The sequence below is a fragment of the Lepisma saccharinum genome, chromosome 5, assembly GCF_977018435.1.
Source record: "Lepisma saccharinum chromosome 5, izLepSacc3.1, whole genome shotgun sequence".
Taxonomy (NCBI): Eukaryota; Metazoa; Arthropoda; class Insecta; order Zygentoma; family Lepismatidae; genus Lepisma; species Lepisma saccharinum.
In genome coordinates, this window is record NC_139233.1 from 48,541,401 (window position 1) to 48,558,422 (window position 17,022).

At 41.0% G+C, this 17,022-nt stretch overlaps 2 protein-coding genes across 2 annotated transcripts in view; one reads left to right on the forward strand and one right to left on the reverse strand.

Annotated features, from left to right (window-relative positions):
- Positions 1-6,520: 6,520 nt before the first annotated feature.
- The window catches only part of LOC145987803 (RNA-binding protein 42), a 131,479-nt gene continuing 120,977 nt past the window's right edge, over positions 6,521-17,022 (reverse strand). The window contains exon 6 of the mRNA XM_083122509.1: positions 6,521-6,971. Within this exon, the coding sequence (XP_082978635.1) occupies positions 6,847-6,971 (125 nt within the window). The 3' untranslated portion in view covers positions 6,521-6,846. The remainder of the gene's footprint in view (positions 6,972-17,022) is intronic.
- The window catches only part of LOC145987804 (uncharacterized), a 72,330-nt gene continuing 65,593 nt past the window's right edge, over positions 10,286-17,022 (forward strand). The window contains exon 1 of the mRNA XM_083122510.1: positions 10,286-10,330. The gene's annotated coding sequence lies outside the window, so the exon portion shown is untranslated. The remainder of the gene's footprint in view (positions 10,331-17,022) is intronic.

The following is a 17,022-nucleotide window of genomic DNA, read 5'->3' on the forward strand; positions in this document are numbered from 1 at the left end:
GGTGGATCGTCTTAATCCCGATCCCTGGGTGAGAACTGGTGCTCCCAACTGACCAGCCGGAGCAAGGAGCGGTGTGTTGCCAATTCGGATCTCCATACCCTGGAGTTACGAGTGTTGGCACGTTGCAGACTCATCCCTTTCAGATCTATTCTCCACGTGACGTCTGAGAAATAATGATAGTTTTGACTTCATAATTAGAGCCTTATTTTGATCATACATAATATCGGTCGTAGTTCTACAACTCATAATAAAAGTCCTGAGAACTTCACTATAACCGTGTAAGATGAAGCTAGGTCGATAGTAGTACGATCCTCTACATATGATAGGGTAAGTAGGTAGAAACATACACGAAACAATGCTGTAGGTTTCAGATCGCCATTCCGTCTGTATGCCTTCGATGAATTTGTTTGTTATTATGTGCGAGTGAGACTCAATATTCACGATCTCGGCCATCCTTCGAGGTGATGTGATCAGCACCACGCTCCAGCAGTATTTACCTTCTTCCCCGCCAGGCATTCATTTACTAGAGGCTGGGCGAACTCCAGAGCTGCTCCATAGTAAAGCAAAATTGTTATATTAGACAGCAAATTTTCAGAGATGTACGTTGGAGTTCAACAAATCTGCGAGCACGTTGACGAGGTATCAACACAACCTCGCTGCACTTCACGGCAAAAGTATAGCGAAAATTATCCATCGGAAAGTGTAGAGGAGTACTGTTGTCGTCAACCGACTAAAGTGCAAAGTGCAAACTTTCATTCTTGAGTGATTGTTTTATTTGGCAGAGAGCCGACGCGTCTCCAGTTTTTGTTCCGGGAGCAGCTGTGTTCACTGGTGATGATTAGGGGGATGGGGGAAGTTGCTCAGCCACTTTCGCCGCTCACTATGCTAAACCTTTTCTACCAAGGGAAAGTAAACTGTCATTACCTTGTCCCCTTCAGTTTTGGAACCCAATCGCCGCCACTGGCTGTGTTGTGTCGCCTTCTACAAGGAAGTGCTCATATAATTATAATCAGTGATGTGCGTCTAAGCGTAAACAACGATTGTCTACATTATGCGTGTAGATAATGTAGACTATGTAATCTACGTAGATGACATAATCAATGTAGACAACATGGCACTCGGCATTCTTCGTGCAACGCACGCGCATCGTGCTAGGAGCAGCAACAACCAACATCAGCACGTGAAAATAGAAAGCGTGAAGTATGCCACGATTCAGAAATAAGTGTCTTAAAATATTTATTTACGTTCAAATACAATTTCACTGAATTGCAGAATAAACTTGTCGTGACACACCTAACAAAAATGCTACGTCCGTAGAACGGACAAGCTTTGTTTTACTTCTACTGGAGGTTATTTCAGTCGTTTACCGTTACAGCGTCGGCCGCCAAGCGGCCCCTTCATGCAACAGGTACCGGCAAATTGACTTACAGGAAGTCCGTAACAGAAACAGTTTGTTTTGTAATGTTTCCACTTTTCACAATTACTGTTACAATTACAATTGAAATAAGCACGTACCTTGTCGCAAGGATGCTGGAAAAGGTGTCCTCCCAAATACAAATATTTCTGGCACCTTATTTCTGACATCTAATCTTAGATTAGACATCGCTACTTTATCCTCAGTTGACAGAAAGGGAAGGCAGCATACCGGCGCATAAAGCAAACCGAAAGCGTAAAATGATATTTAAAAGTAATAATAATGATGATCACTAACCTCCTGTGTTATAAGAGATGTTGAAAATGACCTCCTTCAACAGCAATACAACACGTTTCTTAGGTTCAAGAGATCCTGTCTCTCGTAATTGCCTGACCACTTTTCTGCAAGAATTCGTTTTCACGTAATTATCGTACATAAAAACTCTTTGTTCACGACTATATTTGTTTAGCGGCATAACTAATGAATGAATAACAATTAACACACAATAAAGCACTAGCACTGAATAACAGTATAAAAAACACGCGTACTGATAAACGCAAACAGAAGTGAGCATGAGGGTACGGTACACTCACAACGTCTGGTAGCCGACAGTGTTGCTAACCATTTTTCGGCAATGTCCCTACCCCAAGTAAAGCGACTAAAAAAAACAACACCTCATGAGCGTGCAAAACAAGATAAAATTTACACATTTACTTACCAAATCTTTCTGCTCGGTGCTTCCACAATTAATGAAGGAGCGAATTTACAATACAGGACCCCTCCCCATTTTTTGTAATATTTCGCATACTCAGTAATTGAGGCCTCCTAATCACGAATTGGAAGTTAAAATTTGGGGGTCACGTGTAGAAATTGCAAAATAAGTTAAATTGAGTGGTCCGCGATCGGCACGATTGCTCATTATTTACTGGAATATTTTGTGTTTCCAATACTTAAAAAACGAAATATACATTCCTGATATTACTACGACCCCAAATTTTAACTATGTTCGCCTATCCTAACCTTACCTGAATGGTTCGTGGGGCTATCCGTCAATGGTTTGTGGGGCTACCCGTGCATGATTTATCGACCCCAAATTTTAACTATGTTTGCCTTGCCTAACCTAACTTAACGTAACCTTACCGAGAATGGTCAGTGGGGCTATCCGTGAATGGTTTTGCGCTAATTGTGATTACGAACCGATAAAAAAAATCTTATTTTCGTAGCACTTTAACGGCAACTGTTCATCATCGAAGACGCCATTTTCGTATCCTGCAATTTTACGATCGATGCACTGTTGCCAAACTTACTTGTAAACAAATCAGTCCACACTCCACATGTTCTTCTACATCGAGATTGTCGCTGTCACATGTAAGTACCTTCTTTGGGCAATATACCGAAATCCATAAGTTTTTTAATTAGCCCACGGCCATCCTCCTGCACACTCAATCTAACAATCTGTACAACATTAACAACTTTTTTACAGTTCTCTTCCGCCATTCGTACACGATCCATGCTCTCCAAGTATGAAATCAACAGTGTGGCAACGCTGTAGACAACGTAACTAATTGCGAACGTCGTCAATTGTTCATATCAACAAATATGGCTACCATACTTGTATACTGAGAATCATTGCGAGAATTGAAAAGTTTATTTTACAACTTCTACACGTTAATGAACAATTTTTTCACCTCACCCCAAAATGTTAACTTCAGATAAATCATCACGACTAATTATTTCGTGAGTATAAGACGTAGCATAGAAATTACAGAAGGGTCCGGTATTGTAAATTCTTGCCTTAATGAATAATAGGGGTGTGAGGGACAGAATCTTTTGGGTCGGGACGGGAATTTTTTTAAATCCCGACATTCGGGACGAAAAAATTTGCAATTTCCCGACCAAGTCGGAAAATTTTCAGACGTCATTTTCACTTTAAGTGATTGTTTTTGCATTTCTAGAATAAAAACTTACAATTTCTGATAAGTTCCAGAAACTTGCAATACAGAAAATGTCGAGAATTAACGACTTTTTAAAGTGACCATTCGGTATTTCCCGACTGCTTGGGATCCCGAAAAGTCGGGAAGTCATTTCCCGAAGTCGGGATCGGGACGGGAAATTTTTTCCAGATCCCGGTCCTGACTTTTCAGGATCCCGCACATCTCTAATGAATAACGTTGAGTCGTTTACTGTTGATTATGTTATTTGAAGTCATACATACTGCTGCTGTGAAGAGATAGGTGTTGATTGTTGATGCTGCATTTCCTGCAGTCTTGAACAATTCTGGTCCCACTTTATTTCTCTTTTTTGTTTTTGTATCACTTAACATTGAAAATATTCTTTCCGTTCCCGCGTTAGAATGTGGCAATGTTAGCACTCGTATTTTCGCGAGAGTGGAAATGTTTAAAAAAAAGAACTTGCCTTGCAAGTTCTTGGTAACCGATAACATGTTCCAAAATTCAAATGGAGATTTGTTAGTTAGTTCTTTTTTCTCCTCCTCGCTAAAGTATCCAGATAAACTAATCCATTCATTCCAAACCGAGCACGAAAAAAGTGCAACTGACTGGCGAGTAAGCTTTGCACAATAAAATGTTATTTTCCAAGATTGAAAAAAGTCCCTGCGTTTTCCATTATTTGGTAAAATCTGTCCCTACGCGGGCGAAATATAGTGAAAAATCCCTATGCGTAGGGACAACTGAGGATAAAGTAGCGATGTCTAATCTAAGATTAGATATCAGAAATAAGGTGCCAGAAATATTTGTATTTGGGAGGACACCTTTTCCAGCATCCTTGCGACAAGGTACGTGCTTATTTAAATTGTAATTGTAATTGTGAAAAGTGGGAACATTACAAAACAAGCTGTTTCTGTTACGGACTTCCTGAAGTCAATTTGCCGGGACCTGTTGCATGAAGGGGCCGCTCGGCGGCCGACTCTGTGACGGTAAACGACTGAAATAACCTCCCAGTTCCACCATTTCACACATGCGAGGAAAGATCTGCTTTGAAGACATGCACTTTCCTATGCAGTACTGAGGCGAAAAAAAAAAAAAAAAAAAATAGCCTTCCTTTTTGTCAATGTAAAAAATAGTCAGTTTTCACCTATGACTGTTATTTGTTTTTCTTCCGTTAGTCCCCTCCTCCCTTGTAGAAAATTTGATAATGATCACGTCGGATGGTCGTAAGTTGGTTATACACACAATTATGACGTGTTTGAAGAAAAAAATACTTTCTCTTTTAAACAGCATCGGCATTTCTTTCTTCCCTGTTGTTTACATTGTCTACAGTAGACTATGTAAACTATAAGCCAATGTAATCTTCGTGTAGATTACAAGGAGACAACGCATGTAGACGTAAACTTATAGTCTAAGCACATAATCATATATTTAGCTTTGCGTTTAGTGTTTCATAAATTAAATTAAAGTGTTACATAAATTTTCCTGCTAAAATTCCTGGCGGCGCCCATGGTAGTGTTAGATAGAGTACTTATGAAGTCGAACCATAATTATCCAACTTGCGACAACTCCAGGCACTCACAGCATTAGTTCAATGAAGATTTGGGTAAACACGCTGCCGAGATAAAATGTCACAAACAACGCCTCTTTCTATCTCTCCTGATACATCACTCAGCCTATTAGCATCTTCCTACATGCACAAAAAGGCATCTTCCAAGGCTGGAAGGCAAATTATGTTCCTAATTCGATATTTTGCCATCCATTAAAAAGTTCATTGTTGAAAGGTCTATGAAGATTAGCAAAGTAGAAGCTCATTAGTTTGTCGTAACAAACGTCTGTTTATGGTCAACGGTTCTTTGGAAGCTCTCTTGAGGAAATGTTTTCTGTCGATTTCGGCAGCTAATTATTTCCCGATTTGAACGTTTCATTTGTCAATTCTGTCTCGAAAAGGACTGATTTAAGATATTTTCTAGGAAATTAAACCTATTAGCATCTATATACCAGTTTAATTGAACAAAAACTGTTTTTGATTTGGAAAGCTTACGATTTCCCTCTTTGAATTTGTACAACTGGCAGCGTGCAAGAAAGTGAAGTGCTCTCTCAAATGTTTTCTTGCAATCATCCTACTCGTCCAAGCAGCTCTATCGCCTACATGTTAGTTCTCTTTGGAGCAAAGGTGACATTTTCCGAAGGCACTCAAACGTCAACCTCTTCCACGTAGCACTCTCTGGAAAGTAGGGTGGGCGGATCCGATTCGAATATTGTATCCGGGTATTGGTTCACACAGGATCCCAACAACGCCCACCCATATTACTGGACGCCAGTGTTTGGAGGAAGTTTCAATATCTCGAAAACGGTTGGAGAATCTAAAAAATAAAAAAAAAAAACGATTTTTTTCCCGAGAACTTCAGCAAAGCTGTGTATGGACTGATGTAACTGTATGCCAAATTCAGTGACCGTAGGACCAATTTGCCTTACCCGCTCCCAATTATGTGTCATTATCAATCAGTATAATATATTGTTATGAAAACAAAAATGGTCCCTCTATAATTCGGGTCAGATTAGCACAAGTTGAGATGTGTGACTCTCTTTTGAAGAAATTTAAAAAAAGGTGGGTATTTAGATGCGGAATGAGAGATTTTTTAGCCGAAAATTGCGATAAACTTTTTAGCTGCAAGATTGAAAAATCGTGGTGGCTCAAACGAAACTCTCAATCCACATTTTCCTTCTACTACCACATTTTCGTATCACCTCTCAATCCTTGAATATGAGCGCGAGGAAAACTCTTCCAGAACTCATCTGTGCGACATTATGTGAAACCTCCATAAGTGCTCGACTTGTGTTAAAAATCTTATTGTTTGTAACTTACACGTACATCTTGGGATCAATTCCTCTATGGATTCCATGGTAGCTTATCCACGTTCAACTTTGCGTTTTGGCACACATAGATGACGTACTGCTAGTTAGAAATGTAAACGAAATATCCAGACCGGTGTTCGAATCTGCATTTTTCGCTTAAATACATACAAATTGTCATTTGACAAATTACTTGCGAGAATATAAACGAAACTCGAGTCATGAAATCCAACTCCAGTTCATATAAAAGGAAGAACACATTTTATCATCAATGAGGATGCTTACATGTTTACTCCAGTTCATATAAAAGGAAGAACACATTTTATTATCAATGAGGATGCTTACATGTTTATCTTTACAAAAATAATTAATAAATGTTGGGAAGAGTCTTTTCGGGTGAAAAAAAATGATGTAGGGGAGAAGCAGGACGAAAATCATGACAAGAAATCACACTAATGCATTAAGGAGCAAAAACCAGCACTTAAGACACGCGAGTTGAATCTTTCGTTTGTGCCACAAGTTGTGTATCGTTGGATCAACGTTCCTACTTCATTTGGGTCAACACTCTTGGATGGTGGTGGTCGTGGTGGTGGTGATGATGATGATGATGCAGTGCTATCCAGCCTCTCGTCACCTTCCCGTGAGCAGTCCAATTAGAGCAGCCTTTTCTTTCTCCTTCTTCCGAACGAGATCGATGTTCCGGGATCTCCAGGAGCTCTTCCTCAGTTTGATCGGCCTGCTCCCTACATAACGGCCTGCAATAACAAGAGAAGACAGCGTCAGCTATTTGCATTATCTTAACAAAACTAAGACAAACCACGTAACAAGAGACATTGTCTATTGTTTGGCGAAATAATGTAAAGTATCCCCTGCACATTGAAACGTGCCTTGAAAGCATATCGATGGGTTGAATTGCAGTAACTAAAACGTTGGGGTCCTAGGTGTGTGTGTGTGTGTGTCATAATTTTGCCCTCCTCCATGCCATTACGATAGCCGTAGTAATTTTTGCGCTACGACGATAGTAGATTTAGAATTAAAATTAGAAATTCTGTATTCAGCCTGTGGCTGCTCTACCACTTAGCTCGTAAAACTTATAATAATCAAACAAACAAAAAATATATATGCAAGTAATCATTAAATTTATCCCTGCTAAATATTTCATTAACTATTACAATTATGCACTTAATACAAAACGACAAAACCGTGCTAATATTTGTCCCTGCTTAAGTTAAGAGACCAGACAAAAACTCGGAAAATCCACATTATGTGGCTGTTTATTAAAAAAGGTATCATACGACATCAAAACAAGTAAATACAGTATATGGAACAATCAAGATTCAAGAAATAAGCAACGATAGTAAATTCAGCACAAAATAATTTTTATTTAAAAAAAAAAAAAACTTTCGGCATCAGCTAATTGCTTCACAATGTGCTCAACATGTAGCCGTTCCGTTTGCCTGTATACCCACTGTTCAAAATGGATATGTTTGTTAATCTGTGCTGAAAAGCACCATTCTGCAAAGACCACATTCAAGGGTAAAGTGAGGAAGATGGAACAGTAAATAAATCTAGAAAATAAGTGCAATACCAGTTTTCTAGAATGAAGGTAGCGAATGGCCTCCAGTCCCTTTGTATAGTGTAGAAATGTAAGTATTTAGCGTACGAGGCCAGAGCTAACGTTGCGTAGTCGCAGGCATATGTCTCTCCACAGGGGAAACAAGTTAATATGACGGAGATTTTGTGACAGAAATATGAGACTTGGCGTACTTCGTATTTTATTTCGTTAAAGGCTTGTAAAGGCGCGATTCCTTCGTGCTGGATATGTGCGTATTTTAATTAGTAGTTGATAAGTGTTTCATCATCCGATGTCGTTTCTATTTAATAGTAAAAAATACATTTAAAAAACCCAGGGAAACCCCCTGACGTTTCTTCTCCACCCGCATACATTCACAGGTATGCGTATATATCCTGGCACTTTTAAATAAAAACCAGGACATACAGTGCTCCGTTCAGCATCTGGTGCTCTTTTTATTATTATTGTTTCTTTATTTAACTGCAGTACCAAAACAGAAACGAGTGTTCTTTCTTCTTTCTGAGTTAAAAAAAGAATAAGAATGCTAGGCAGGGGGCCCGGTGCGAATTACCTCTTACTCTGTATACATATATATACTGCATATAAGCAATGCGTATGATTCTTACCAAGAATCTCCAGCATGTCCCGCTTGGCATTTATAAAATTAACACCGATTTGGTGAGAATACAAATTCCCAGATATATTTAAAGCCCAAGTTTTCACGACAACAACAGGACTCAAAAGTTAATCGGGAGTATTTGGGGGGAGGGCTTAACGTAGTGTTGTCACATGAAGGGAAATTGCCCTCGGCGCAGGGAATTTCAGTTATAATTTTAGGTGAAAAGGGAATTTTCGTGAAATTTCACTAAATACTAAAAATCAAGCTGAAAATATTTACCTTTCCAAAGTAAAATGTGCTAACAATAATCTTCATTATTACCCGATTTTCATGCATTGAAAAAAATTCTACTGTTTACACGAGTCTGGTAGTAGTAGTAATAATTCTACTACTACAGCTAATGATGATACTTCATAAATTTTTGTGATTGCGGTTCCGATATTTCTTAAAGGGAAATTTTGATTAAAAGGGGATGTTTTTTTTATTTTGGCAACAATGCATTGAAGGCGATGCTTAACACAATGGAAGACAGTTTTCTTTCAGTTAGAAACAGTTTTTTTTAAGCTTCCTTTACTCCATCTTCCACCTTCTCGGTGCATTTTAGTCGCTTCTGCTGCAGTCCATGGTGTTCCTTTGTAACTGTATCTTCATCGTGTATCTTCAGTGCCATGTAATCATCATCATTCATCCTCGTCGTTGCCACCGACTTAAAACACCGAAAACGAGACAGGCTTTTTTGTTCACGAGAGAAAGGTTAAACTAAATCTCGTATTCTGGTGACTAACGCGGTTGCCTTGTAATCAAGGGTCCTGGGTTCGATTGACGGTGTGGGTGCATTGTACCATGGTCCAGATTCACCTTTAAACTGAGGTCCTTCATCCGATTTGCCCACCTGAGAGTCAAGTGGACTTAAAAGCAGCGCTCAAGTTGTGGAGAGGATGGGGGTGCAGAAGATGCACCCCTCACACCCTTGTTAGATAAATTTTCGCGAAGCATCACCCAAGCTGTGTCACCATGTGAAACAATAGGGGCATCCCCCCAGCTAACCCCCTGCTTAAAACAATCTCTATAGGCAGAATACAAGGGGTCTTGGGTTCAATTCCCGGCTGGAGCAATCTCCGATAGCGTGGTGGTTAACTCTGTAATCACGGGGTACCGAGCTACCTTCCGTAGCGTTTCCCTACTTTAAACTGTAGGTCCAGTCCTGATTACCTTATCTAAGCATGAAACAATCTTTAAACACCCTTGACGGTGCTAACCGTAGCGGGGAAATCGGGGTAAAGGGGATGAGGGTTCGAATTACGGTGGAGGCAGTGGACAGGATCCATTTTAATCCTGCAGATGTCGTAGTGGTTACCATTATCGTCTTGTAATCAATGGGCCCCGGGCTCGATCTTCGTTGGAAGCGCATTGCACACAGTTTCGGACTCACTAAACTATGGGTCCAATTTCGATTAGCTTATCCGAGCATAAAATGGATTTAGAACAAAGTTTGTCTTTTGACTGACACACAGTCTCGATTAGCTTACACAAGCGTGAAGATGACTTTAAATCTCGACAAGGTGCAATCCATAGCAGAGATGGGCAGATATTTTCCCAAAGTACATTCGTATATTTTGAACACGGTTCCATCCATTCATAAAATTCACGGTTTTCCACCCCCACCAGCAACTCTCTTCCCACGCAAACACCCGTGAATAAAATTGAGCATTCACAGGCCAGCTACGGCAAAATACGAATTCCACTTGTTACCTACGATCGGCGAATAAAAGAGGCCACGTGCGGAGGCTGCGCGATGGATTGTCGCCTCGCCTAGCATCGCATCGCTTATTTAAAGAAACAACCCGAGAGCAGAAGCACATCTGTCCCTCGACTGTCGCACGCCCGACGCTCCGACACCGAACATCGCTACTATCTCGCAGGTCAGTACACATGTGTGTGCCTCCGTAGTCTTGTGTTTAAGAATGGGTGGGAATTGGTCGCGAGATATCTATCGTTCGTAACATGTCGATTATATCGAACTCTCGCTTCACTTAGCATAGTGCCACTTTCTTTCTACAGCATATTTGCCAAATATGGAATACAACAGAATGCGTTTACGTAGAAATTTTTAACTTCTCGTGCAATTGTTCTTGAACACTTCTTAGTGAAAGGGAAAACTTTTCTAAAAACTTTATTATGAGACTCGCAACGAAGGCATCGAAACGAGACTTGGGAATCTCTCGTCTCGTGTGTGAGGATGGTCCCAGGTTCGAATCCCGGATTCTTTGTGAGTGTCCGTTCATCAATTTTATCACTCATTAGCCAAAAGTGGCAGAAAAGTGAAGTAAAATCAATCAATCAATCTTGTGTGATGATTCCTGTCTCGTTCTCTCCTTGGGATACAGCGTGTCGTTGCACAAAGTTTTGCGGCTTGTAGAGATCATTAAGACAAACAACTCTTTTTACTATGTTTTCAACAACTTTTATGTTGTAACTTTAGGGTATCTTATCCTGAACTGTATGCAAACACGTTGCACAGGTTGTTGACACAGACGGATTAACTTTGTAATTATAATACTATAAACAAACTATCACTTCAATCCAATCGATATGCCTAAAGAAGTCGCATAGTAAAATAAATCTGGTACACGTAATTTTTTTAAAAAAATATTACACCAAAAATTCTCGAATGAGTTTCTCGGGTTCTGTCTCGTCAATTCTGGAATGGGTCTGATCTTGGTCTTATCTAGATTTCTACGAGCCCGTATCCGTATCATCCTTAGGGGAACGGAATCTGAAGGATGCGTCTTTGGACTCCGCTTAACGTACCATCTTCGGCTGGAGTGAGCGAGGAAAACCTTCCTTCAGTCGGTGTGTTAAGTGGTCGACTTTCGAACTCACCGGCGAAGTTTTCGGGTTCGAGTTTCGGCCTGGACATGTATGTTTTTCGTCATCTATTTAATCTAATCATACTCATCGCCCCGATCAGCCAAGAGTGGCAGAAAAGCGACGTTAAATAATGAAATATACGAAATAAGACAAATCTTCTTAGGGATGTCTGTCTCTCTAGATTTGAGCCTGCCACCTCTGAAACACCACGTAACTGTAGAACGAAGTTTGTTTTAAGACACCTTTTATTTTCAGATAGGCTAATAGGTACTGGACCTACAGTTTATATTTTGATACGGACATCTGTGCAATGCGATTCCACAGGGGATCGAACTCGGGACCCCTTGTTTGCACGGAGACAGCGTCCATGGGAAGGTCCACGTAACTCTAGATGAGGGTTCAAGCTGGAAACGTTGCCACTAATACTGCAGAGTTAGACGTACCATTGGTCACAAGAAGTCTCCACGCGGACCGAAAACAAAACGAAAAAATCTGTTCCCGAATAATAAACAAACAAAAAAAGAAACGAAGAAATGCAATCTTAATATGAAAAGTTCACACATGCATACGTACGGTGAACGTCTTGGGGGGGGGATACAACTAGCATAAGTATGGAACTACTTCTATCGTTAAAGTAATTGCCATCGCGGAAACAGCAGAGTGGTGGGGGAGGCACTTGTGTTGAGTTGCAAAATAATTCTTTGGGGAAAGACGTCCTTCTTTACACAGAGCCAAATCCTGTTTTCGCTGCCGTGATTACAATGCCACCCTGCACTGTTACTCACGAATCAGATGACAAGAGGTTTCTCTCACTGCACGAACACGACTGACGAAGCCTTTTTCTCCGTTTACTCCATCCTTTCCGACCACTCTACAACGCTACAGAACTGTTGCTCACTCAGCAGTTCACGTGTGCATACGAGAGCGCTCTTTCACAAATACGGCGGGTTGGTCATGCCTGGTTTAGGTTACCTAGAAATAAAGTGGATTCATTATTGTCCCTTTCCTGCACTCCCCGATGTGCACAGTACAAATTACTCTGATTCCCCGGCCAGCAATTCTTTGCTTGTTACGTAGTATGATAAAAACCTAATAAGTGAGTTGACAAGTAATGTGTACGATAGAGAAGACAGTTGTGTGGGCATCAGCTATTAAATACTAAAATACTATTCAACCTAAGTAGGTTTGTTTGTTTTTATATTATTTTATATAAAGGCTTACTGAGAAGGGAGTTCGGAGGTTCAACTCCACGAAATATATTTGACATAGTAGTAGAAAAAATGTCAATACTCTGTACCAGCTAACTGTAGACCACGCGAACGAGAACACGTCTCTGCTCAAGTAGTGACGCGAGACGGCTCCACCAATGAACAGTGAGAGAAACGGGATTGTGTAATGGGCGACGGGAGTTTTCCTGATTTCCTCCAGCGTTGCAAACTTTCGAAAAGGATAATACCGACCACACATGGCGAACGGACCGTATTTTTGTCTCCAGGTTCGTACGATTGGTTTAAGAATTTCTTAGGGAAATATTAAGGATAAAACCGCAAGAGCAAATTTTGACAAGCCGTGCATTTTACGTACGGACTAAGGTCTGGATCGTACGTCCGTACGGTTGGCAACACTGCGCTTTCACCACTCGATTTTCCTCCTCCTCCTCTGCCGATATGCGCAGCCCTGCTCTATAGTTCGCTGGAATAGGGTATAATACATGAAAAATTAGCTTTCATTTTCCACTCATTTTAAACTGAAAACTGTTTTAAACTGTATTTAAATCGTAATGTTCTCAATTTCTTGCCTACAAATGGAGTATAAAATTGCTATGTAAACAGTTGACTGCACTGTTGGAATGAAAATTCTTAACTGTTCTAAAGAAATAAGAATATACACTCTGTTTCGGGAATCTTTGGAGCAAAGCCACGCATAACGGTAGGAAAGGGGGGAAAGCTAGTGGGTGGAGCAAAGCAGTGCGTTTTCCCCCTCGATGTACACACTTCTCCTTTCACGTATTCATTGGTCAAGCCCTCTCGAGTCTTACTTGTTTTCATTCGCTTGCTCCAGACATTCCCTGGCCAGAGTGAAGTTTTAAAATACAACCAGCTCTCTATTAGTGGAAACTAATTTGATTTTGCGCAGCTTGTGACAGAGAATTCAATACTTTTCATGTATATTAGGAATTGTCTGTGCTGAGTAACAGCATACATAGCTCGAAAAATTATTAACCTGTCAAAAAGCCTTCAGATTTTTTTTCCTGGACACGCCTGACTTTACGTCGCTTTTCTTCCAGTTTTGGCTATTCGTAACGATGCTGATGAATTGTGTTTAGGTAAGATGAATGAAAGGACAGAAGGGATTAACCTCGGAGAGGACCGAATTGCCTGTAGAATCACACGCCAGAGCCTTGTTAGCCGGTTCAAATTCAGCCTCCTAGATACTGCGAGTAAGAACGGATGACATTAGGGTGCCTTCCGAAAAGGTCACCCTCGCATCTGTACTGTTGTAGGTTCCGCAATGTTTACAAAGCTCATTTTATGTCCTGATAGGCTAAACGGGACTGGACCTATAGTTTATAACAGGGCCACGCTATCTCCCAGTCCCCATTCACGGTGCAGAACGGTAATTTTGACAAAATTATGCTTTCCTGCTGGCCGCTGCGGGGAGGAGGGATGCTAAGGTTGCCGGTTGTTGCCAAAACAGGGAGGTAGCGGCAGCTCTAATTGGCTGTTTGACCACAAGTTTCTTCGTAGGTAAACGAGGCACCAGCAGGCCACTGTCATATAGGCGGCCCCCGCGACGAGACTTACCTTGGCCGGGCTCTATTTTTTTAAACATAAATTTTACGTCGCTTTTTTTACCTCTATAGATAAGGATGAATGACAAAAAGGGTTTTGATGTTTTATTTCTGAAAGTTTTTTTAAGTTCACTTTAGGCTCTGATAGGATAATCGGGACTGAGACCTAGAGTACAAAGTGAGATCCAAACCAGGGACTCAATCATTAGGATGAGGATCAAAGAATTCACGAGATCTTCCAAATAATTTGATTGATTGATTTGTTGTTTTAAGCCCACTTTATGCACAGGAAGGCTAATCGGGACTGGACCTACAGTTTAAAGTGGGATACGAACCACTGTGCCATGTGCCTCCACCGGGTATCGAACCCGGGACCCCTTTATTACAATACGACGACGCTACCACTACGCCATCGGGGAGGCCCATCCAAATTATTTGAACCTACAGGACGCCCGGTGTCGTGTAGCGCACACCGACCTCCGAGGGAGTGGTCAGCACAGCGCTCTACGACACCACCGGTCCGGGGTTCGATTCCCGGCCTGGGCATGGGTGTTCTTTGGGAGTGTCGCTTCATCAATTTCATATCATCGTTCATCCTCATCTTCGTGGTCAGCCAAAAGTAGCACAAAAGCGAAACCAAATCAATCAATCGTACAGGGCACAGTTAACCACCCAGTCGCGGAACCTGGCTGCAATTTCGAACAGGTAATCGAGCCCGGAACATTTTAAACTAGAGGATGACACCGTTAGCCACTGCACTCTCGGTGAGGTCTCCTCTTTCGTACCACCGTCAACGTGGCTCCTCCACTTGATGAATCCCCCAAAATAAAAAGTTTTCCACTTTGCAGCTCGGTCAACTTCACACGTGTCTCCCTCTGGCCTTGAGCACGTGGACTTCGTTAGCTGCGGCCAGCCACAATTTGCGGTCGGAAGAGATGAAACATGCGCCACTCAACTGTGACCGCCGCAGACTTGTGGCGTCTGGCTTTACCAGACGAAGAGAACATCAAAATTACTGGAGAACCCATATCCATACTGATGCCGATGTTTGAAATGATATACGTATAAGAATTACATTGCAATTGAACGCCACCAATATCTGATGAATTACATTGGATGTTTGAAATGTTAAAATCAGGGTTGTTAAAGGTCCAGATACCTTTTTTCGGTCCAAGTTGCGTTTGTTACATAGAAAAAGGTCCCTGGACCGTATTTAAATTCATCCGGAAAAAGGTTCCTGGACCGAATTTAAATACTTTACAGATAAAAAGGTTCTTTACTGTCCAGAACCCATTTACGCTTGCTGATTTTCTCTCCTGGACCGGAATTGAATTTAATTAAAATTCCTGGACCTTTAACAACCCTGGTTAAAATAGCTATTACTCGTATTTTGCTATTGAATTCGCTCATGCCGCACAATTAAATATTATTATGAATTTTGCACAATTTACAGGACTCAGATTCCCGAAAAAATCGCGTGGTACCTTTGATTGAATTTGAACCGATACGTTTCGATACCGATACTACTGGTATCCACTGGCGTACTCAATTTTTTTTTCCGAGGTGGCTCGTTGCATAGCTGCGTCATAGGGGTGGGCGTTGCCCACTATAAAATATTTCTTCGTCTTAAGTTGCTCAGTTAAAAATAATAGTCGAGGTATTTTCAAGCTAGGGTTTTTCCCTAGTTATTCACTGCTTTCATTTGAAAATATTGATTTTCTCAAAATTTTTGGAAGGGCTGTAACCCCACCAGGTACCCTATGTGTACGCCAGTGCTGGCATCGGATCAGCCCTACATTCACCATATGACCACCCTCGATTCCTTGAAGGAAACACTCGCACGCGGAATCCAAGCTGATGTCACCAAGCAGAGAAAACGTCCCAGAGAGTGCCATACGCGCCTTGAGGACGTTCATTATAAATTAAGATCTTACAATTACTACCGTTATTTCTATCATTGTCTAGTGGTAACATGCTTTTCAAAATACATTAAACATAAAGTCCCTTTAAACCATTCTATACAGTTCCATGATACAGTTACACACTTTAATCTTAATATACAAACAAAACCTACATCTTCACTTTCAACAGTTTTACCAATTGTATCTAACGAACTCAATAACAACAAATTTAGGGCGTGTGTGAGCGTGCAATAACTATGAAATACCGGGTGGCCAGAATTAAAGTTACCCAACTCAGTCTCCTCTGTAGCCTGTTTGAGGCTTCGTAGAACTCTGAAATTTGGTGAATCAACTATGCAGATCATGAGGAAAAGGATGGCGATAAAAATTTTTTTAAAAAAATAATAAATAAAAGTTAAATTTTCCGTCACCAGGTTGAAACGTGGCGCTGTACTTCCATGATGGGTTGTAATAATGACGTAAACTGCTCCAATTGGAAATGGATTTGCCTCTACCTTGCAAAAAAACGAGAGATTATTTTCTCGCAACTTCCAGCCACTAACAAATGTCTTTCTAATTAATAACTCAGCTAAATCACTTAACGTGAGTGCTGAACAAAAGTTCGGAAGTGATCACCATGCCATTAAATAAGAAAGAACGTGCATTGCTGGTGAAGTTGTTTTATCAGAACGGTAGTAATAGTGCAGCTGCACTGTGAGGTTATCGTCATTATTACAACCCATCATGGAAGTACAGCGCCACATTTCAACCTGTTGGCGAAAAATTGAAATATATTTTTATCGCCATCCTCTTCCCCATGGTCTGCATAGTGGATTCACCAAATTTCAGAGTGCTACGATGCCTCAAACAGGCTACAGAGGACTCGGAGTTGGGTAACTTTAATTCTGGCCACCCGCTATGTGTGTCACTAACAGAAATTTTGCCCCTACTTCACCAAAAGGCCCACCCATTACCTAAAGTGTATTCGAGCTGTGTATGCGTACGGCGTGCTACCCGGAACTCGGGTGCCCGAGACTTCTAGGTCGCTCGT